The sequence below is a fragment of the Hippocampus bargibanti genome, linkage group LG11 (genome assembly GCF_051943395.1).
Source record: "Hippocampus bargibanti isolate YZ-2025 linkage group LG11, ASM5194339v1, whole genome shotgun sequence".
NCBI lineage: Eukaryota > Metazoa > Chordata > Actinopteri > Syngnathiformes > Syngnathidae > Hippocampus > Hippocampus bargibanti.
Genome location: NC_142744.1, coordinates 7,551,819 through 7,573,230, shown reverse-complemented (window position 1 = coordinate 7,573,230; position 21,412 = coordinate 7,551,819). Strand labels below are relative to the sequence as shown.

General features: G+C 42.6%; 1 protein-coding gene across 1 annotated transcript in view; it reads right to left on the bottom strand.

The window, feature by feature from the left end:
- Window positions 1-21,412, bottom strand: part of dnah9l (dynein, axonemal, heavy polypeptide 9 like) — a 35,890-nt gene that overhangs the window by 2,421 nt on the left and 12,057 nt on the right. The window contains exons 27-86 of the mRNA XM_089008665.1: window positions 20,955-21,077; window positions 20,653-20,877; window positions 20,355-20,573; window positions 19,757-19,924; window positions 19,529-19,654; window positions 19,337-19,444; window positions 19,126-19,257; window positions 18,883-19,036; window positions 18,576-18,739; window positions 18,244-18,389; window positions 18,050-18,166; window positions 17,837-17,975; window positions 17,668-17,760; window positions 17,203-17,397; window positions 16,728-16,805; window positions 16,486-16,618; window positions 16,227-16,354; window positions 15,956-16,104; window positions 15,724-15,874; window positions 15,466-15,597; window positions 15,213-15,386; window positions 14,910-15,114; window positions 14,627-14,792; window positions 14,365-14,467; window positions 14,149-14,286; window positions 13,961-14,062; window positions 13,708-13,869; window positions 13,229-13,312; window positions 12,784-12,893; window positions 12,526-12,688; window positions 11,658-11,781; window positions 11,410-11,552; window positions 11,054-11,215; window positions 10,920-10,979; window positions 10,671-10,844; window positions 10,400-10,546; window positions 10,004-10,117; window positions 9,270-9,413; window positions 8,111-8,293; window positions 7,271-7,372; window positions 7,049-7,183; window positions 6,789-6,962; window positions 6,559-6,691; window positions 6,226-6,328; window positions 6,003-6,125; window positions 5,620-5,824; window positions 5,373-5,537; window positions 5,149-5,289; window positions 4,899-5,069; window positions 4,704-4,826; window positions 4,085-4,278; window positions 3,810-3,958; window positions 3,610-3,737; window positions 2,167-2,304; window positions 1,900-1,989; window positions 1,483-1,674; window positions 1,251-1,370; window positions 1,065-1,124; window positions 324-506; window positions 72-254 (exon numbers count right to left, since the gene is read on the bottom strand). Of these exons, the coding sequence (XP_088864791.1) occupies window positions 72-254; window positions 324-506; window positions 1,065-1,124; window positions 1,251-1,370; window positions 1,483-1,674; window positions 1,900-1,989; window positions 2,167-2,304; window positions 3,610-3,737; window positions 3,810-3,958; window positions 4,085-4,278; window positions 4,704-4,826; window positions 4,899-5,069; window positions 5,149-5,289; window positions 5,373-5,537; window positions 5,620-5,824; window positions 6,003-6,125; window positions 6,226-6,328; window positions 6,559-6,691; window positions 6,789-6,962; window positions 7,049-7,183; window positions 7,271-7,372; window positions 8,111-8,293; window positions 9,270-9,413; window positions 10,004-10,117; window positions 10,400-10,546; window positions 10,671-10,844; window positions 10,920-10,979; window positions 11,054-11,215; window positions 11,410-11,552; window positions 11,658-11,781; window positions 12,526-12,688; window positions 12,784-12,893; window positions 13,229-13,312; window positions 13,708-13,869; window positions 13,961-14,062; window positions 14,149-14,286; window positions 14,365-14,467; window positions 14,627-14,792; window positions 14,910-15,114; window positions 15,213-15,386; window positions 15,466-15,597; window positions 15,724-15,874; window positions 15,956-16,104; window positions 16,227-16,354; window positions 16,486-16,618; window positions 16,728-16,805; window positions 17,203-17,397; window positions 17,668-17,760; window positions 17,837-17,975; window positions 18,050-18,166; window positions 18,244-18,389; window positions 18,576-18,739; window positions 18,883-19,036; window positions 19,126-19,257; window positions 19,337-19,444; window positions 19,529-19,654; window positions 19,757-19,924; window positions 20,355-20,573; window positions 20,653-20,877; window positions 20,955-21,077 (8,550 nt within the window). The remainder of the gene's footprint in view (window positions 1-71; window positions 255-323; window positions 507-1,064; window positions 1,125-1,250; window positions 1,371-1,482; window positions 1,675-1,899; window positions 1,990-2,166; window positions 2,305-3,609; window positions 3,738-3,809; window positions 3,959-4,084; window positions 4,279-4,703; window positions 4,827-4,898; window positions 5,070-5,148; window positions 5,290-5,372; window positions 5,538-5,619; window positions 5,825-6,002; window positions 6,126-6,225; window positions 6,329-6,558; window positions 6,692-6,788; window positions 6,963-7,048; window positions 7,184-7,270; window positions 7,373-8,110; window positions 8,294-9,269; window positions 9,414-10,003; window positions 10,118-10,399; window positions 10,547-10,670; window positions 10,845-10,919; window positions 10,980-11,053; window positions 11,216-11,409; window positions 11,553-11,657; window positions 11,782-12,525; window positions 12,689-12,783; window positions 12,894-13,228; window positions 13,313-13,707; window positions 13,870-13,960; window positions 14,063-14,148; window positions 14,287-14,364; window positions 14,468-14,626; window positions 14,793-14,909; window positions 15,115-15,212; window positions 15,387-15,465; window positions 15,598-15,723; window positions 15,875-15,955; window positions 16,105-16,226; window positions 16,355-16,485; window positions 16,619-16,727; window positions 16,806-17,202; window positions 17,398-17,667; window positions 17,761-17,836; window positions 17,976-18,049; window positions 18,167-18,243; window positions 18,390-18,575; window positions 18,740-18,882; window positions 19,037-19,125; window positions 19,258-19,336; window positions 19,445-19,528; window positions 19,655-19,756; window positions 19,925-20,354; window positions 20,574-20,652; window positions 20,878-20,954; window positions 21,078-21,412) is intronic.

Below are 21,412 nucleotides of genomic sequence, written 5' to 3'. Positions count from 1 at the left end.
ACAAACGGACATGGTAATTACACAGAACGCTGACACCCACCCCGACCCGTACCGACCCGGTTGAAGCATACTCTGAGCCCCATGTCCAACTCCTTGAGCGAACGTCGCATCTCGCCAATGAGAATATTCATGCGTTCGCATTCCTGGAAGCAAACCAGGATGTATGGCGACCTTTCAGTTGTCTTGGTGGTGATGTCTGACATGCTGTAACACTCCGGAAGCTTTTCCAGAACCTCATCCAAAACTGTTTTAACCTGTTGTTGTAGCAAAATAAAATAATAATAAAAAAAAAAATAAAAAAGTAATAACATTATCTGTGCTACCTTCTCCTCCAGGGTACCAGTGGCCCCGTCCCCCGTCACAGCATCAGGAGACTGCAGCTCCAGCAGAGTGTGGAAAAGACAATCTGACGTCACGGTCAGGAAATCAATTTCTGCATTGGGGTGCAGCCCGTAATGCACGGGACTTTCGTGGGGCAGCATTTCATCGATGAAGTGGTGGTAACCCTGGAAGACAATACGTCTGTGTAAGCGTTCAGTCGTACAGGAGTGGTCCATCGATGAAAAGGTTTCTTCAGCCGTCATCTGTACTTCTTTGAAGGTGTTTGCTGACGAAGTTTCTTGGATAAGAAGTGAAATGTCCAGGTGTGGAGTATGCTTCTTGGGTGTGGATAAAGCCCTGGCCACACTTCGGGCAATGTATTTTTTTTTCCCCGTTCCGCAAGGGAGCAGCATTTCCCCTTTTCACATATTAGCGCTTTGTTGCAGCTTCCGCTCTTGTTAAAGCGCTATATAAACCAATTGTATGTATTGAATTGTGTTTTGGACAGCCGCCCCCATTTCAAGCTCATATAACTCCAAACCCATATCATTTAGGAATTACATCTTTTTTTCTGGTGAAAGAAGAGAATCTTAGGGTTTCTCACACTGCATTGAATGTTTATGTAGTCCTAAATCTCAATATTCTGTGGGTCCTGGAATTTGAGTGACAAATACCCTGGCACTGGAGTGGACACATTTGTACACATTATCCGGAAGTGAATGGGTTAAGCACAAACAGCTAACCTTGTAGTCCAGGTTGGATGGAACCAAAAATCCAGGAGCCAATGCAAGCTTCCGTTCAAACTGCCGATGACAAATAAATAACTGAATAAATACATACATAAATAACTACATAAGTACATAAAGTAAAAAGAAAAGAAAATAAATAAAACATTGAGATGACAAATGTTCCTCTGCCCACACGCAAACCTGGTTGATCTGCATGTATTCTTCCAGGTATGTTCTGCAAAGTCTTCTGTCCCAGTCGTCGCTGATGTGTCCTCCATACATGATCTCACCAAAAAGATATCGCAGGTCCTCCCACGGCACCTGTGCCATTCACACACTCTAAACACGTTACGCGCTATCTCTTCATTTCTACCTCTGAGACATTAAATAATTATACCCGTTGCCTTGTATGCATCACAATACAGGAGCTAACCTGCGCATTAGCCTCCAAGTAGTTATAAAGGACGTTCACTGATATGGTGAGGTCTCCTGTATTGAAAGGGTATTTCCTGTTCCATCCCTGGGGTCCGAACTTCCTCCGCTCGGCCACGCAAGCATGGAAGTAGCACAGAGAGAATAGGATAGTCTTAAACTCCTGCTCGCGGCTGCATTGGTCTAGGGTGTCCTGGACAATAAATGACACAACTAAATAAATAATAAATGGCATCATTGGGCTGAGAAGTAAATAATAATAATAACAACAACAACAATAATATATATATATATTTTTAAAAGGACAATAAAAATCATATTTTAAATCTAAATTGTTATAATAAGGAACTAAGGAACACCCAAAAAATGCAGTTTGATTATTTTTCAAAATGTAGACTAAATCATAGTGGGCACAGACCTGGTCAAAGTTATCCAGAGCTGCATGCAAGTTTGCATGCATTCCTGTTGGGGGCTCATTGGTGACCTTGATGGCGTTTTCTAGAATGCTCTGGAAAAAAAACAACAACAAAATGCAGAGCAGTTAAATTTAGACAATGTCAGTCGGAATGAAATTGCAAAGTATGATGTTAGGCTAATAATTTCATTGGATTGCACAACTATATAATTTTGTGATTGTACAACCATACAACAAACAACATTAAATGAAGACACTTGCTGAAGGTACCTGCGGAATGATGTGTTCCTGTATGGTTGGTGCAGGTTCAGCGCTCATAAAAACTCTGTAGTCAGGATGACTGCCGACGCAGTAACATTCCAGAAGCTTCTCTAGTGAGCCCAGCCAGCGAGCAACCAGGTGGATGTTCTGCAGGAATGTACAATTAACCACACACACACACACACACACACGAAAGCAAAAATGGTAAAGCAGTATTCAGCTGCTATGCTGCAAGAAAATGGAATAATCTGCCAATGGGCGCAAAATACAGTGAGACCTCGGTTTACGAACCCCTTGGCTTACAAACTTTTCGGTTTATGAATGTTACATTGATGACAGTTTTACCTTGGCATACGAACTATTTTTCGGGATACACATGGAGCTGCCACAATGAGTGATGTGTCGTTTGCGAACGAGCCCGTTCTTCTAACAACAAAATAGCATCAGACTCATTTATTTCTCTATTCCCCGCCCCCAGTCTTCGGTTAAAGCCACGTGATTGTTCAAGAACGCAGCGGTGGGGGAGGGGGGGTTTACAGACACAGAGAGATAGATTCCGTTCTCCAAAACAAAATGGCGTCTTCGGTTAAAGCCACGTGATTGGTCAAGAACCCAGCGTTGGGGGGGAGGGGGATTAAACATTAAAGAGACAGGCAGACAGAGAGAGAGAGAGAGAAAACACACACATACGAAAGGGAGATGACAGTTTTAAAACAAAAAACAAAAGTGAAAAATAAAAGAAAAAACATAAAAAATGTTAGAAAATAGATAGAAAACAGTGAAATTTAGAATCGTTTCAACTTTGAAAATTCAAAAGCAGAGTGTAGACTGGAAGATTAAAATAAAACAAGTCATCTGTACACTTGATGCAAAAAGCCATCAACTCAGCTAAGCAGATCACAATTGATGAAGAACTAGATACAATTATCACAGAGAAAACACCAACAAGGGATCATTCCTCAAGATGGTGAAAGAAGAAGGTTACGTTCCTCATCAAGTGTTTAATGCTGAGGAAACCGGACACTCCATTCCATCAAGCCATTAACGATCATCACAAAGTTAAATAAAAGACTTTATTGTATAGTACAGTTTATTTCTTTAATCATACAATACTATAGCACATTTATTATCCATAAAATTAGGTATATTTTTCTGTAGTTTTAAGGCTTAGAAAATGGAAAATTATGTTTTATGTGAACCTGGGAACGTTTTATTCTCATTTTAATGGTTTCCTATGGGAAATTAATTTTTGGGATACACACTTTTCGCCTTACACACTGTCTGGGAGCCAATTAAGTTCGTAAGCCAAGGTCCCACTGTAAGCTAAATCAAATGCCGTAAAAATCAAACAAACAAAAAAGAAGATAAACTAATAGTTTAGATGTAGAATGTAAAACAAGCGCTGAGGAGAATTTTGATATTTATATGAAAATCCCATCCCTCATGGCAGACCTGCAATATGACCCAGTGACCCTCCTTTGAAGCCGTTTCCATGGCAACCTCAGCCACAGCTTCTTGCCCCTGCCCCAAGGATACATTGTGAAGCTTCCCAAGGTCAATGGTGAATCCCAGCTTTCTACCTGATGAGGATGAAGTACCGAAATAAGATACTGTCCGTTAAACGTTTGTATAAGGTGTGTAGAGTGCAATACCGAACGACTCCACATCTTTAAGCGGGTCCACTCCAGGTGAGAGGATGAAGAACATGGGAGAGGCTGGACCAGTTTCTCTGAAAGACTTTGCGAATTCAGTTTTACGACCTTCTGTATATTTCACCCCAAGCTTCTCCTCCACAAAGTTCCTGTCATGGAACCAAGCCAACAATAGTGAGAAAATGGTTCTCCTCATCCAGACATGGTGATAAGACCAGGAAATATCACGGGGTAACCGGAGTGGATATTCTCTATCAATTAGAAATGCGCCTCACTTGACGGCATATGTCATGCGGTCAGGTCTCAGAGCTCTCATAATGATGAGTTTCTGCAGAGAACTTTTCCCTTTCCACTCCTCTGGGAATTTTTCTTTCTCTGGACACTCTGACTCCACGAATTTCTTCCAGCGTTTAGGTGAGCCTTCAATGTCCCGGTCCAGACCCCGAAACTCATCAGTGAAACTCATCGCCTGTCCAAACGGCAGAGAGTGAATGTGTGAATTAAGTTATGACATGAAAATCTAAATGATTCGTACATCTGCTTCTCATTCCGACAGCGCTTGTTGACTTTGCTTTTTGGGTTAGTGACAGTTCAGGTGACGTCTGAGAATCATTTTCACTGCCGCTCATTCTGTCTTTGAAGTTTCTATCAGTCACTAATCCACCAATGAAATGGGAGTCCCTCAGTGATGGACTGGAACTTCCTGCAACTATTATTTAGTAGTAGTATTTGGTAGTGTGTGAATATGAATAGGAATTTGGCATCGCTTCTATATTGAAATTGTTCTTATCAACATTTTCCTCTTTGATTAAGTTTTAGGAGTTTCGGGTGTTTCAGAAAACGTCTCATATTTTGTACACATCTCTGGTATGGAATATGAGGTTGTCTCTGTACCTTGATGGCGCTCCATGCGGCATCAGAGAGAAAGTCAAGAGGGCTGATGTAAGAGTGGTCGATATTGGAACGCAATAGAAAGTCAAGCTCCCGCACTTCTATCTCCTTTGTCATCAGGAGCAACTTGGAGAGAGGCGGATAACCATCAGTAATGATCCACGTTCAGACACAAGTGCTCCACCAACACCCCCACACCTGGAAGGCCAGCTGTGCAGCGAAGGTTATCTTGTCTCTCTCAAAGAGCCCCATGCTGATGTAGTTGAAGGTGCAGTAGGTCACATAATCTATTAGCGTTTTCACTCGGGTGGTCACATCCTCGCAGGCTTCGACCATGGCCACCGCTTTATGGAAGACCACACTGAATGCCTCGAGGAACGTAGAAAAGGTTCAAGTTTGAGGTGAGCATATGTCTGAGGTAGCTACAGTACGTCCCATTAGCGGTTACCTTGAGGCTGAATTGGTACATTGGGTTGATCTTGTTGAGGTCGTTCATGATAAAGTAAAGCAGTGAAGCCCGGACGGCAACTGGACGATAATATTCTCTGGCTTCGTTTATCTTCGCTTCGTTGGCTTTCGCTTCCACCACCTGGATAGGAGAGTGTGTTTTAGCACTTTGTTGTGACCCTGGTATTGTTGCAGTGTGTCTCCCTGATTCAAAAAAATGGATACCTTCATCTCAATCTCAGCGGCAGTGCGCTTAGTGCTCTCGAGCTTCTCCACCAACAAATTGTCCCCCAGAAAGTTACTCTCCGCTGCAGACAATCTCGTCAGCAACTCGTCCTCCAGAACTTTCAGTTCGATCTTAAACATGTTCTGCTGCTTTGTCAGTTCGCTCTGTGGGAAGGGCGAGAGGGCCAGAAAAATTCCTGTAAGAACAAACTTAACCAAAATATAAACTATAGTATTGCTGTCATACCTTGAGATGCTCAAGGTCAGGTCTCTCTTGGTTGACAACCTGAGCAAGTAGCTGGTCCTCCAGCCCGTCTCTGGTCACAGTAAAATTAATCAGGGTGGTCTGGGCCTGAATCTCCGGTTTATAGTGAGGCTTGGCCAATTTGGTATGAAGGATGAGTCTGAAGTCTGGATGAAAGAAGCACTCCTTGTCGCCCACCTTGATACAACTGCAATACAAGTTCAAAAACGCTAAATACGTTCATTTGCAGTTATATAATTGATTGACAAAAAGGCAACAAAGGACAACGTTTTTGAATTACAGATAAACTAATAAAATGCTGCCTTGCAATTCCTTGCTTCTCATAAGGCGCCTGTTAAGGACACTGTCATCACGTGTCTTCTTACCTGCCCTTTTTGATTGTGTTTCGACCCAAGAGCGGGTCAAGAACCGGATCAATGGTCTCCTCTATGTTCTCGATGAGCACTGTATTTCCAGCCACAACAGCTTCCTCGATCACATCTACGTAACTGAAGCGACGATGCAAGTTTTAGCAATTGTATTCCTCATGTAAAAGTATCGCAGGATTTACTGGACATCCTGTGGCGATCTGTGCTCAGGCAAACATACCCTTTTAAACTGAAAGTGATAACCTTGAGGCTGTTGCCATAGCGACTCTTCATCCACTTGATACCCTGCAGTTGAGGGTCAATCAGGAGAGGCCAGCGTTCACCTGCCGCAAAAACATCCATTTACGTATTAGCAACAATATTTTATTTACTTTTATTATACACCTTTGGTATCATTCATGAAGACATTCATTGCTTAGCCCAAATAAAGGAAATTTGCTTAACAGGAAGTGAGCGACATGAAGTGGAAAGTCAACACTAACAACATCCTAAGAAAGGCCCAACAGAGGATGTACTTCCTCAGGCTGCTGATTCTGATTGAGGGGTCACTCACAATTAGTGTGGATGGTGGCATTCTGGGTGGACATTTCATCTCCTGGCAAGCCTTCATTGTTCCATTGGGCTATCATGGCACTGTCAGTCAGCATGCACACTGGATCTAAGTCTGCTGTCATGGGAATGGAGATCTTGGAGAAAGAATAAACACACAGTTCAAATGTTGGAGCAGAGGATTATTGAGTAAGATCAAAGACATTTTTTCGTTCCACATGATGACATTAACACCTTCTGCTGACGGAGAAAAGGCCTCCATAGATTGTCCACCAACTCCCTGCGGTACTTTTTGGAGAAGGAGCCGGCATAAGAGATGAAGGCTGCAGTTAGTAGGACATCTCCACATAACGTAGCCTCTTGTTCGTGGTACTGAGCCACTGAATGGGCCCAACGCACATTTTCACTCTGACAGAACATATGCAGCTGTCAGATTTAAGACGCAGAGGCTATTTTGACATCACCAAACGCATAAAGTAATCATTTGACGCCACCTGCAAACCTTGAACTAGCCGGTTGGCTAGTTCAATGGTCTTGTTGGTGCGGTCAACTTCATCTTGGAAACGCAGTTTCTCAGACGTGGCTTTCTTGTATTCACCTGTCAGATCTTCCAGGCTGCTGTCTAACTCCTGGAAACCGTTGACAGATACGGCAATGGCTACATTTTCAATATCAATCAAGGCTTTCATACAAGGCAAATAATCAGTGAGACGCACAGACAGTTTCTTCCTGATGGCCCGGAGCTTGTCTGCAGCTTCGGCGAGGTCAGAATTGGCTTGCGAAAGACACATTCTCTTCTTCTCCACTTCCCGGTTTACCTGTGGACACACTTTTTCTTGCTTGCTAGCATCTGAATAAAATATATGTTGATTTGAATAAAGTTTTGAGATGTACTTACAAAAATCTATCCATAGCAGCATGAGAATTGGAGAGTGGAAACTGTTTACATAGGCTCAAAAACACAGATTAAAAAAATACTGTTTCCTCACTAAGGTGACAATTCTGCTCCACCAGGGGTAATTCCCAAGCTTCTACCACAAAGTGGTGGGAAATTCTTGCCAAATGCTTTCTCAGGCAGTTGCCACTTCAAATACCTGTTCAATGAGGTTGGCAACTTCCACACACACTTTCCACATTCACACGAGTTTTAGTGCTACCGGCACAGGACACCGCCACCCTCATAGTTTTACAGACTGTCTGTCACACTTGGTAGGGACTAGTATTGTCAATGTTTTCTCAGTTTTATAGACTACACTGTCTCTCACCATCATTTAATATATAGTTAGTTGAATGATATAGTGTGAATGTGAAAGACAAAGAAAGGCGAATGTGTGGTTACATGTATTATTACATGTATGAACATTATTTTTATTGGAAGTATAAGCATGCTTCATTGTCTTTCCCACTGTGTTTTTCATTTTTTTTAAACTTGAACAGAAATGAGCCCTTCCTCTCGCCCAACACCTGACTGATTCGTTAAAACATTGCAACGTGTCTCCCCAGGCCTTTTGTCCATAAGGTGTAATTGGCTCAGTTGTGCTGACAATAATACATACCTCATGGAAGCGGATCATATTGATCACCCAGGCACAGAGCCCAGCAGCTGCGGAAGATTTGTAATGCACAAACTCAGGGTTGAACTCAGGGTCACTAAGGTAGTCGTCCCTAACCACCTTCACTGTGGCCTCGGGGATATGCTCCTTGTCAAAGTTCACCAAGGCCTGCAGGAAGTCATCCACCTGGACCAACATAGAGCAGCAACTGGATGACACTTAACTCTCTGGGTGGATTATGTCTACGGTAATTAATGGTGAAATATAAAAGAAAGGTTGAGGGATTTTATCGTGTATATTCTCCTACGCTTCATGCACTGCAATGAATCCCCATGCAGTGATTCAGTTGAAAAATGTGACTGTACCGCGGTACTAAATAAATACACATGGATAGATAGAACCCGGTATGTGAGCAGAGCCACAGTTGCCCAACAGAGGGCGCCCACTGCCATGTAATTTTCATTGTACAGTGAGACCTCAACTTACAAACACCTTAACTTACAAACTTTTCGTCTTACAAACGTCAAATTTATGAAAATCAAACCTTATAATAAGCACTATTTTCATAATACACACCCACCACGGCTGGCGGAGTGATCTTCGGCGGAACACACGACCGAACAGCACCAGAGGTTAAGTTACCAACAGTCCTTATGGAAGGTGACTCTCCTTCCATAAGCCATCAACGACCATCAAAAAGGTAAATACAACTTTATTTTACAGCACAGTTTATTTCTTTAATTACAGTCCCCCCTTTCCAAACAGCAATTCCCTTTGACCTTCGACCTGCAACGCCATTCCATCAAGCCATAAATGACCATCACAAATTTAAATAAAGTGACTTTATGATACAATTCAGTGTATTTCTTTCATTACAATACAATAGCACATTTATTATACATAGAATAAGGTATGCTGTGTGTAGTTTTAAGGCTTATTTAGTTGAAAAGTATATTTTATGGAAACCCGGGAATGGATTATTCCCATTTTAATGGTTTCCTATGGTATTTTTTTTTTAGATACACACTTTTCGCCTCACACACTGTCTGGGAACCAATTAAGTTCGTAAGTTGAGGTCTCACTGTAGTTATTTTAATAAAACGCGAATACAATTAGTGCTGTTGGTTTTTTATTCACATCGATATGTGTTTGAATGTGTCACCTTGCTCATGACCACCTTGGAAGCCTTCCAGCTACGATCTTTGGGGATCTTGCCCTGATTAGCGAGCAGGACGAGAACAGCTGCTGTGACGTTGGTGACGATCGCCGGAGGATTTGGGAAGGTCCTCAACTCGGTCAGATTTAACTGGATGGTATGGAAAAAGACATTTTAGGTCCCCGTTTCTCATAGTCATGGTGTACTTTTGGAAACAAATAACAACAAATATTGTCAAAGAAAAGACAACGTCATCGAGAATTTCATAGTGTTTCATTGGGGGAAAAAAATCGAGTACACTTTTTGGACACCGTATGTACCGGCAAAAATATGGCTGAAAACAGGAAAAGTGTTCACCAAACTTTCCTCCATGGCGATTTTGGATGTTTTGTCTCGGTGCTTTGTGACTTTTTGTTCACTACAATACCATTATTTTGGTTTAAAATTCGTGTTTTATTGGGTGGGCGGGGGGGGGGGGGGGGGAACTAAATCCAAATTTGGCCACTTAACGACGACATAATTGTTGTTCAACAGTGTAAATTTGAAAGAACAAAACTGGAATTTCTTGTGGATTTTGTAATCTGTACTGTAATCCTGCTTTATTCCTCTTGTATTCGTCTCTCGGAATAGGAGTTTGTGTTAAAGAATGTGCCATACAAAACATTTATATACTGTATTTAAATCGCTTCTTTCTAATTCACAGATTTCACTTATTATGAGGTTGATCTAGAGAGTATTACCCTATTGAGTGTATTGAGGGCTTCATTAGCGGCCTGGAGCGCTGGTTCAGCCTTGGCCAGATCCTCTTCTGTCTCTCTTTGTTGTTTGCTCACCTCCGCTTGAATTTCTTCCACCTGAGGGTGGCATGTTAGATTTCATCAGCCTTAGAAAATAATGCAGCAAGCCATTTTCTATGTTGCTTATCCCAATTAGGGCGATGGGTGAGGTATTAGCCAAGCACAGTTGACTTGGGAAAGAGGCAGGAACACCTTTGACTGGTCGCCAGAAAATTAAGCACATTTTTACTCGAGAATGACTGTGAATGTTAAAAAAAAGGATGTGTGTAGTTTAAAACGTCATAAACGAATCCAAGAAATGCATATTGACAACATATGGGGTAAAAATATCAAAACCACCTTGTGCTCCTCTGCATCAGCTACAGCTCTCTCTTGGCTGAGCTTGTCTGTCTGTTGTCCTATTTTAGCGATGAGGGCCTCAATGTCCATGTTCCTCTGACACAGCTCGACTTCTTGAGCCGCTAGTTTGGCTTTTAGATCTTCCACCTGGGAAGGTGGTGAAAGAAAAGAGCGATTTCCGATCATGATCGATTGAATCTCTCTAATAAACAGATATGAGAGTAAGCCACAAATAGATGAGAAATATGAGCTCAAAAACAAGATCGCTGACCTGTGAGGTGGTGCTCTGCAGCTTCTGGAGGCCGTTCTCTAATCTTTCTGTCTTCTGACTGAGCTCTGTTCGTTTCTTCCCCAACAGGTTGCCGTAAAGCTTCATGAACTCCAAGAAGCTCTTTGGTGTGGTGTAGTTGAAGTGCTTCTCATTTTGCTGGTACTTGGCACTCACCTGAGATGCGGTGAGACAAGAGGAGATGTCAAAGCTGCATCAAGATACCCCACTGTGTTTTGCAATGCTATTTACCTCATTGACACTGGTGTGGGCGTGGGAAATGAACTCACTGATGGCCTTTCTCACATTCGGCTGCCAAAGATAAACATCAATTTATCTTGAAATGGTAGGTCAACCCCAAAAGAGAGAATTAACAATATAAAAACCTCCAATCCAGGTATCTTCTCGACGAATGTGGTACTGACTGACTGCAAGGCGATCTGAGGCCATGGGTGGAACCAATCGATGGCCGTGCAGTTTACCAAAGCTGGAAACTTCCGTGCCCGTGTCCGCAGTGTGAAACCCACTGGGGAAAAACACAACACCACCTGGTAGACGAAGGAGGAACAGATAACAGGTGAGAAGTCGATTGAAAAGAAAAATACAAAAATGGTATTGGTGATGGGATGGGATCAGAACGCACCCACCCCCCAAAAAAGGGAATCCTGAAATCAAAGGAATCTTTTTCTATCAGACAGTGCAGTGTACATGCACATTACGATTCATATGAAATCATGCTAACCTTTAGCTGCCTCCGTATTCTTTCAATAAAGAAGCTCCAGCAGTTGTTTCTCGTATCTAAGAGTCCTAAACCACGCAGCTCCATGCGCATTGATGTTACGATTGTATCCACCTCCTCATCACTGAACAGGTCTGGAATATCCCCTGAAATAGATCCATCATCAAATTTGCATTACCAAATATGCTATTCGTAAAGTCGAGAAATTGTATTGATATATGTTTTTTTTGTTATGAATGTGAAAGGACAACCTGAAGCTAGTATGTCATTAATGAGCACCAGGAAGCTTTCATCAGGAATCTGGGCATCAGTATGTAGGTACACTGTGCCAATATTCTTCACTCCCACCTTCATATATAATGCTGCTATGTCGCTCTGGAGGTGTGGAGAAAAGAATGTGTTTATGTGGACATCCATGCGAATCATTCCTTGTAGAAGTAGCACGAGATGAAAGTTTGCACTTGATATGCCCGGACAAAAGTACTGGGACACTCGGCCATGGCACTTAGATTGGATTACAAAATTCCATTGCTTAGAAATCAATGAAAAGGTTTCTTCAGCCATCATCTGTACTTCTTTGAAGGTGTCGGATGTTTCGCTCCTAATCCGAGAAGCTTCTTCAGCAAACTAAAATTTTGCAGGAAGCTCTGGACCTATACATATATCCTTTTTTCACATAATGCTGAAGGAGGAGAAGAAATTGATTTGGTTGGAGATTCACTATTAAAGCCATTTTCAAGACAAAAATGGTAAAAAAAATTCCTGGCTAACGGTACCCTCTAGGGGACTTGTAGTAAATCACGCCACACTTTTTTTTCAGTCTGGGTTGATTCACTGAAGGCCTAGGGATGAAATCCACTGCGAAAATCTATACGCGATCCAAGGTGGTAGTTGTCATCGACTATTACATTTGTGATGTAAAACTCATGGCCGATCGTGGACCACTTCACGCAACATGGCTCCTAAATCCTGTAAACTGCACGAAACTTCAGTTGTCACCTGATGCGCGGTAGGACTAGAAACCAAGTCACTCTCAGTCAACCTTGAATAGACTAATCAGCTCATCAAGAGGTTTCTCTCAGTTTTTTCGCCAAAGTAATGCGCGTGCGTGCATTTTACTTTGAGGTCGCTGAATCCGTAGCCTTTACGTAGCGTGATCTGGAAGACTTCCAGCATGCTGAGAAAGGCAGCCAGCCGACAGAGACTTTGCTTCCCACTGCCGCCAACCCCCACCAGCAAAGCATTACCGTAGGGAGCCTCGAGGATGCGGCTGATTCGACATCTGCATGCAGGAAAGCATATCTGATGGTGAATCTGCTCTATGGATCACATCCCGTATCATTCATGTATGTTTGCGCCATTGCGTTGTGGTCCTACACGTGCTGGATTGCTTCTTCAAACAGAACCAGGCCCATCACAGCATGAAGCTCATTATAATGCTCCAGAGCGTCAACAAGCATCTTTTGGAGTTTCTCCCAGTCAGATGCCTGAGAAATAAACAAGCGTGCTTAGTGTATCACTTTTGTCATTCCTTCCAGATACGCAAATAATTGTATTTTTCTTGAAGAGTCCATTAAATTAAAATCACAGCGTGTGGAAAGGTAATTAGTTTGCTAATGAATGTGCATTCCTCCTCAATGATTCAGTCCGATGAGATATGACAGCAGCCGTGGTACATCAAGGCTTTGTGAATAGAGAGCTTGAAACTTCTTTTTAAGAGAAATTAATTGAAATCAAAATCAATTAATCGCATCATGCTTGACAGACAACAAATGGATTATTGCAAAAGAACCCCTGACCTGAATACATCTGCGTCTCTTACCAGGTGATAGCGTGGCTCTCCCACCCCTTGAGCAAAGTGACAGTAGACCAGAGGTTGGTGGATGAAAATGGATTCATCTATTCCCTGGAGAATTGCAGCAGAAACAGTGTTTATTTGAGTCACTAGCATTAATTTTACATGACCTGGGCCCTATTTTCGTTCCAAGTGACGGTCTTGCGTGATGCTACTGTTTTTCTTTTGCTTTTTAACGGGTGTTTGCGCCATTGTGCGGTGGAATGTAGTATTTTCCCGGCCAATCCTTGTGGCATCCCTCATCTGCATCAAAATCAGGGCCAGTACACTGTGCCTGATATTGTGGAAACAGAAATTAGATTCAATGGAATTTGTGCAGAGCATTGGCTTGCAAACTTTGTCCCCTTTTGGATGTTGTAGTTAGCCTCGTGCCTCTCTGTGTGTCTGTGTCTGTGTCGTGGTGTACAGACACATGTCTTCCAAAATAGGGCTCCTTTATTTCATACCTCAAAATATCTCTTGCCGGTGTCCAACAGGATTTTGTTGAAGAGCTCAACATCTTTGACTTCCATCAACTTGTCCGAATACACCCTGGAGCTCTCATGGAGCCACAAATGAACAAGGTCCATAGGGTATCGGATGCACTCGGGCTGGGCAAACAAGATGCCCTGTGCTCAGAGAGGAATGGATACAACCATTCATGTGAATGAAATGTGAATGAAGACAAACATTTACAAAAAAAAAAACATCATGTTTTACCTGGAAGATATTGGCGAGGTCTCGCAAGTTGAAAATGTAATGGAAGCGAATTGCAGTTGGCAGGAAGTTCTGACAGATTTTTTGGTGCAGAGATATGGCAGCCTGGAAAGGGCATTGATAGAGTTTGTCATATCGTATTATGTAGTCCTTTTCTGAATACCAAACGGGAACTTTGGCTTAAAATGCACCTGGACGAGAGATCCGACCGAACGTGAGACGCCATAGCTGAATCCACCTTGCGGGAAGTGAGCTGATAAGATGCTGGAGAAGATGGTGGTCAAGGCATCAGCGCTGGGGAAAGGTACTGAAAACACGGAGAAATGTCTCTGTCCAGATAAAGCGAAGTTGTTAATGAGCGTTCATCACGCATTCAACATTAGCGTTCGGGATACTGTAGTGTGCACCTGTAGTCGAGGGTTTATTGAGAAGCTCCCAGCCGTTGGGTTCATACATGTGATGTACTGGCAGTTCGAGATCTCTTTCAGTACCAGCTTTTGTCTGTCATACCTGCAAAAATATATGTATAATAATAGATTTGCTGTGGCGACCCCTTGAAGGGAAAAGTCGAAAGGAAAAGAATAATAATAATAGTAAAAATAATAATAATTAAACTGTGTCAGTCTTGCAGGTCGAGAAAACGGTTTTGAGACATGCATGAGGTGTCACCAGTGGTGATAGTCCAAGTGTTGACGTATGAGCGTGTGAGGCTGGACGGTCCCATAAACGTCCACCTTGGGCATGTTGAGGTCATCTATAAAGTAGATGAGTCGCTTTGTGGTCGGGGGTCCAAATTTTCGACCTGCTTTCTTCTCTAGTGGCTTCTCCATTGCACCTATATGTTAGGTATGGATTTCAATACAGTCTGTCTGGGTACTATGCATACTTCATAAGATAGATGGATGGAAACATGACATGAGGGACAGAATGGGAAATGATCGCCAAATCTTACGTTGCAGCATCGCTGAGGTGGTATAGTAGTTAAAAGGGACTTTAGCCACCATGTACTCTTCTTGAAGTTTTGAGACTTTATCGGACACTAGGATGGTTTTCCCGACTCCTGCATTGCCGACTAACATGATTGGTGTGCCTTTGTTGAGAAGTAGGTCAATGAAATATGTCAGACAGATAGTTTCTGGAGTGTGGACAAGCACTGTCTGAAAAAAAACAAAGGGGTGCTTAGCAAATGAAAGGTCTCTACATTTATTGGGAATTGTATGTTTTGTGGCTAATCGGAGTCATCGTCTGTACAAACCTGCAGAGGCACATCTGTCTCCAGCTCGAAAGGAACCATTTTCTCACTCCAAGGCGTAAATTTTTTCGTGTCAGGATCAATAAAGTAATCAAAGACGGTTCCTTGGGAGGGAAACTTGACAGATCTCATTTCTTTTGACCACCAGCGGCTGAATTCAACGCGATAGTCATGGAGCTGCAAATTGGAGGCAAAAGGTTAGCGCTGGTTGAATGGTGATAGCTTAGGTTCTTATTGTCAGAAGTCGAGAACATACATGGTCATGGAAGAGGCCTCCTCCAAAGGCCCACACACAAGCAAATACAAAGTAAATCTCGTAAAGATCTCTCGAGGAGTCAGGAGGAGTGTTGCTATCTGTCAGCAGGCAGTCCAACAAGGAACACAGTGTCTGGTTGATATTACACAAGAATACATTTTACGCCTCCGCGCAGTGCCACAATGAAATTGGTGTTGAAATGTATTTTGGCCTGCACAAGACTCACTGGGAGGCACGGGACAACTTAAGGTTCCTTACTTGCACCATGCTGTTTTCCGGAATAGGAGTGATAGTTTTCAAGTTGCAGCGAACTTGCTCCAGACAGTACGGAACATACTTGTCAAACAGAATAGTGAGGTTAGCTCGTTCTGACTGGGCCTTGCGGGTCTCTATCCAGCTTGTCACAAAACTGAGGCACACATCAAACACTGAGATGTAGTCGCGTCGATTTGACTGTGTCCATGAAGGAGATAATTTTTCATTGCCTTACGAGGTCCAGCCCACATCCTGTGGGTTGACGTAGAGAATTCCTGCTCTGGATACGGTGGCCGGTGTAGCTGCTTTCAGATGGGATATCTCAAATAGGAGACGCATGGAGGAGGACAAACTGATCCTCTCGTTACTGGCTAGAGTCAGTACCTTGATACAACGGAAGCATAGATCAGATTAGGGTACAATAAAATTGTACCGCCATTGGGTCAAAGGAAGATTCAAACAAAGGGATCTTAGATGTGCGGCGGTTATAAACAAGAGACACTGACTTTATTGTCGTCCATAACCGTGTTCAGGGACTCGATCCACATGGGGTCAATGTCCCCATCAAGCATGATCCATTTTGGGCCATCGTGTGTAACTGAACTCTGTTCTCTCATGGTAGTTGAGAATACACCTAGCAGAAGAAAAAGCAGCAATGTTGCAAGAATTCAACTTCTAATGGTGTAAAAAATTCTCAGAAGTATCACATCTTAAAATAAGTACGTTAGCTCTAAAGTTACAGGAGCAAATGGGACATTCACTTACCATCCTTCCACTCTCTGGTGACGGGGTGGAGATAACCAAACAACTCATCTGTGGTCACAGCTTTTGGGTTAATGTCATTCCACACTGGTTTCTTCTTCATGTTTGTGTAAGTTCTATGGAGGGTTTTCAAGATCTAGAGAAGATGGAGTGTGTAGGTTACATCTCAAAAAAAAGGAAATGGTGAAAAATAATAAAACAAAGATATGTTATTGTTGTCAAATGATCATAAATACAGTAGTAACCTGGCTCTTTCCAGTTCCTGGTCCACCCACGACAAATACAGAGTGTCGTACAGTCAGCAGCTCCTCCAGCTGCATTACCTAGAAACATAAAGACTGTTTAAATATTACATGGTCCTTGCCCACCAAAAGATTGACAAAACATTGATTTAACTCTTTCACACACCCCGTAACATGATAACACGACAGGATGTCCACTTTAGAAACCATTGTCTGTTAAAGGGTTAATATTGCATTTGGTAGTACTGGTATTTGCATGTACTCCTCATGCTCTCACATTCCCAAATCACCCAAGAAAAGTTCTGTAGCCTTTAAATTTTTCGCATCGTGTCAATGTAAGTATGTACGACTGCTTGTTGATTTGTGCCCTGCGATTGGCTGGCAACCAATCTGGTAGTCGTTCAAAGTTATCTGAAATACAATCTGTCTTACCCGAGATCCAAAAAAGTGTATGAAAAATGAGTGCACCCATTTGTACCTTCAATATAAAGTTTTCTTCGGGCTGAAGGCTCAGGTCACTGACTGAATGTCGTACAGCGTTTTCCAATTCAGGGTCTCTCTTACGGGGAACATCCAACTGTGGGAAGAGGTCACCAATAAGAGCGAGGAATATGGGCACGTCATTGGTCACTATCTTTGGAAGGTTGAAGTCTCTCAAAGCTCGCATCAGCACCTGAGGAGAGAAATACCGCTGTTGGCATCACGTCAACTGTTTTAAGACATTTTTTAGATCTGTTTTTTTTTATTCAAGTGGTATTTGGACATTGAGGTGCGGGCAGGAAACGACCAATAAGAACTACTGCAACCAAGATCTCCAACCAGAGCTTAAGCAAGTCAATGAAATTGGATGGTAAAATAGCCAAGTATGTTTGGTCTTGAATCAACTGAAACCAGATGGCTGAGAAGATGTGGTGCTGGACAAAGAAGCCACATTGATACCCACCTGTTCCTCAGGTCTGCTACGTTCCTCTCGCTTCAGTGAGCCAGCCACCACCAGAACGGACTTTACAGCTCTTAAGCCCCAATCATAATGGTCCTGATCCAGGGGGAAAAAATCATGCTGATTGCCAGGCGCACGTTTGTTGAATGGATTCAAGTAAAAAGATGTACACCTGTTTGGACAGCAGTTCTTTACAGAGCGTATAGAGGCTGATGAACTTGCGTGCCAGCAACCGAGCGTCGATGAAGCCCTCTGCCACGAGCATAATTTCGCAGATCAGCTCAAAATCCGGGATCACCATGGCACAAGGCCTGAATTGTGAGCAAACCATATTATGATAGATTCTACGTATGTTAGGACTTCAAATATTATCAGAGTGACTGACCTGAAGAGAGCCTTGAGATTTTCTGGGAGCTCGGCCCTGCCTGCATAACCCGGATTTAAAGTGATGAAGATTCCCACCGTTGGCTTCAGTTCGATTTCTTCTCCAAGGAAATGGAACCTATACTTATGCAACGTTGCATTGAATAACATCAACCCAAGGTGCTCGTAAGACCCTCCTGCTGTAGCTGCATTTACCTGTGTTTTTTGTTCCGCACCGCATCCTGTATGGTTTTGACTTGCACAGCCACCACGGACAATACTTCTACAGAGATCCTGTTGAATTCGTCAAAACAGCCCCACACTCCAGTCTGGGCCAGACCTTTATAAATGTTCCCAATCGACTGGAGAAGTAGAATACAGCAAATACAAAAATGACACTTTTACTTTTCTTGAATTTCCGTTCACATGTTGGAAAATATTTGTCACGATATTTTGATGAAATGATCAAATTAAATATTTCCCCAAAAATGTGAACGCTTGAGATTATTGCAAGTCAAAATGCATCTAGCTGCTGAAGTCAGCGTTACCTTGTAGTCCATTTGCTCTGAACAGTTGAACACGAAAACCATAATGCCCAGAGAGCGTCCCAGATCCTTTGTCGTCTCTGTTTTACCAGTCCCGGCTGGCCCAGAAGGGGCGCCACTCATAGTCAGGTGGAGGGACTGGGTCAGTGTTATGTAACACCTGACAGGGGGCGTGTTTAATTTTAAAACCTTGCTGTGTAATGTATGAAGTTGTTTAGCACTGCAGACTATGACTTAATAATAATCATATTGACAAACAAATAAATGCATGATGGTGTCAATCTTGTCTTTTTTATTGGTACCTGTCAGTTGAGAGGAGTGATGACCAGCCTGTTGGTGTTGCCCAGGTATTCATAACTGAAGCGGAACTGGGCGTCACAAATATTAACGTAACAGTGTCGCGTTTCATCATCCCAACGATGGCGCAACTGGGAGAGCCATGCAAAGGCTTGTCCTGTTGTTATCTGTGCGTTGCAAAAATAACACCAATACAAAACAATAATAAATTGAAGAAACACCATTCATTTGCATGGATCTTATTTTAGCGTTAAACCTTTTGAGTTATGAGATTGGCCACTACATCTCGGGCGTGGACATCGATGGTGCAGACAGTCATAATTTTCTGTCTGTCTCCCGGTGTCAAATCTCCAAGCAGCATGTGGATCAGTGAGTGGAGCTGTGTGATCTGGCAAATCAACAAATGATAATTTGTAGTGAAAATAAATAAATGAAACATTTTCTTTTTCTTCTCATCTTTTGTCAACCTGTTTTTTATTATATTCTTTAAGCGCTGTATCAAATCCTTCCTCCATCCTTGAAAATGCAATCCCCACATCTGTGGCCCACCACACCTGACTGCCAGTCAACCCGACCTAACGCGTGAGGAAGAAAAAGAAAAATGGTGAATTTTTAACATTAAATCAAAGACATGTTGCACACATTTTATTTTATGGGACCTGTGCAGGGTAATCAAACAACCAAACGTCACGTGGTTTGTCCTCGTAAGCGGTTACCGCCTCCTGGATCGCCTTCTGAATGGTCCGGCGCATGCCGCTCTCCAGGGCACTCAACCAGCACTCAGCCTGCGCAAACAAACACAAAATGGAAATTTTAATGGATATAAAATCGGACAAACATTACTTTTTAATTGCTAATTGTATTCAATCAAATGTGGCATTTAAGACCTGTCCTTCACAGACGCATGGCTCGGTGAATTGAACATATTCCCCCTCCCGGCTATACATCCCGATGGCAACTGCTTCCTCATTCACCGCTGTTCCTTCGCCTCTGTGTGACTTCCTGAAGCGAAGATCTGCTATGTTGTCAAACAGCTTCAGCAAGTGTTTGGTCACCTGAAAAACACAGGATTAATTCGATTACTTCCAAACACTCATATAACATTATGAAGACTTCATTGATGAATCTGTGGTACTCTTCTGTTTTATGGCTATGGCAATATTAGTAGTTCCTCACTGAAGATAAAGAATACAGTAAAGTCTCGTTATATCGATATTCTCGGGTGTCGGAAAAAATATCGATATAACCGGACTATCGATATATCCGATCCTGCGGCATGTAAATTTTCTCCTTGCGTTCATAGAAATAGTATCGTAATAAGCAGTACTATCGATATAACCGATATCCATATAACGAGACTTTACTGTATATAATATAGTATCTGTCTGTTCAAATATTTGCACCTGGCATGTTAATGAATTGTAATAGAAGGAACTGCATTTTCGAACATGTTCTCGAAACACTTTATTGGATTTCATCTCTTGCCTGTTTGGGTTGCGTTCCCTTGGAGACAATCTCCAGCAAGTCAGAGAAAGACACAAAGTAAAATCTGGGGAATGTGAGCCTTTTGGTTTCCAGGTACTCTGCCAGGGCCTTCTCACACACAGACATTCTCTGCTGCAGTGCCTCCAGGTTCTCCTGGAAGCCAGGCCGGTTTGTCACCTCTACGACATTACTGTTCTGCACCACTTCGCTCATCAAACTCTGGGGAACAGAATTAAAATACTATACATCAAGCGGATAAATGTAGACCTACCTGTGGTCAGTTGCGTTCATCGAGTACCTGAAAGTCATTGTGAATTCCTCGGAAGCGCTCAGCATCGCTGGCCAGCTGGCTACTGATGTCATGACTGTTGGTGAAGATGCTATTGAGATGGGCCCAGGTCGTTTGCACTGACATCCACAAGGAGATGACCAGATCGGCCACCATCAGCTTCCTCTGCCATCCACTTACTTGCAGCTGAAAATATTCCACATACCTGTTCAAGAGGATGTTTTGCAGCTGCACCTGAAGAGAAATTCCGCATGTCAGTTTTTTTTGGTCATGGTTGTCAAAGCAACTCATTCAACATGATGGATGCTTACTTGGTTGTCTTCCAGTGTTTCAATCATGTTTTCATTTGCTTTGAGGAGAGGGATTCCAGTACTGGTGTGTGTGTCATAGGACAATGACATACAACTCCATGTTTGTTTTATCTCAGACAAAACCTGACAAAAATAGACATTTGTCTTTCTTGAATGACTTATCTCAAACACAAGAGAAGGTATAGTGAGATGTACAAGAGTCGCTCCCTGTTCGATGTTGTGACCTTGAGAGGGATATTGATAAAACATCTCTACATGCTCTAATTTATCTCAAAGACGATTCATTACATTTTTTTTACACCAAAGTCATCAAAGAGGGCTTTTAGTTTGGTGGTCTAAGCGTTACCTCTCAGGTTTTTGCAGTTTTGTGTTAGTGAAGGGGGAACTGAGCCAGAATGTAAAGCTCTTGATTTACTGGTTGATCTAAGCCTCAACTAAGCTTTGATATGAGCCAGATA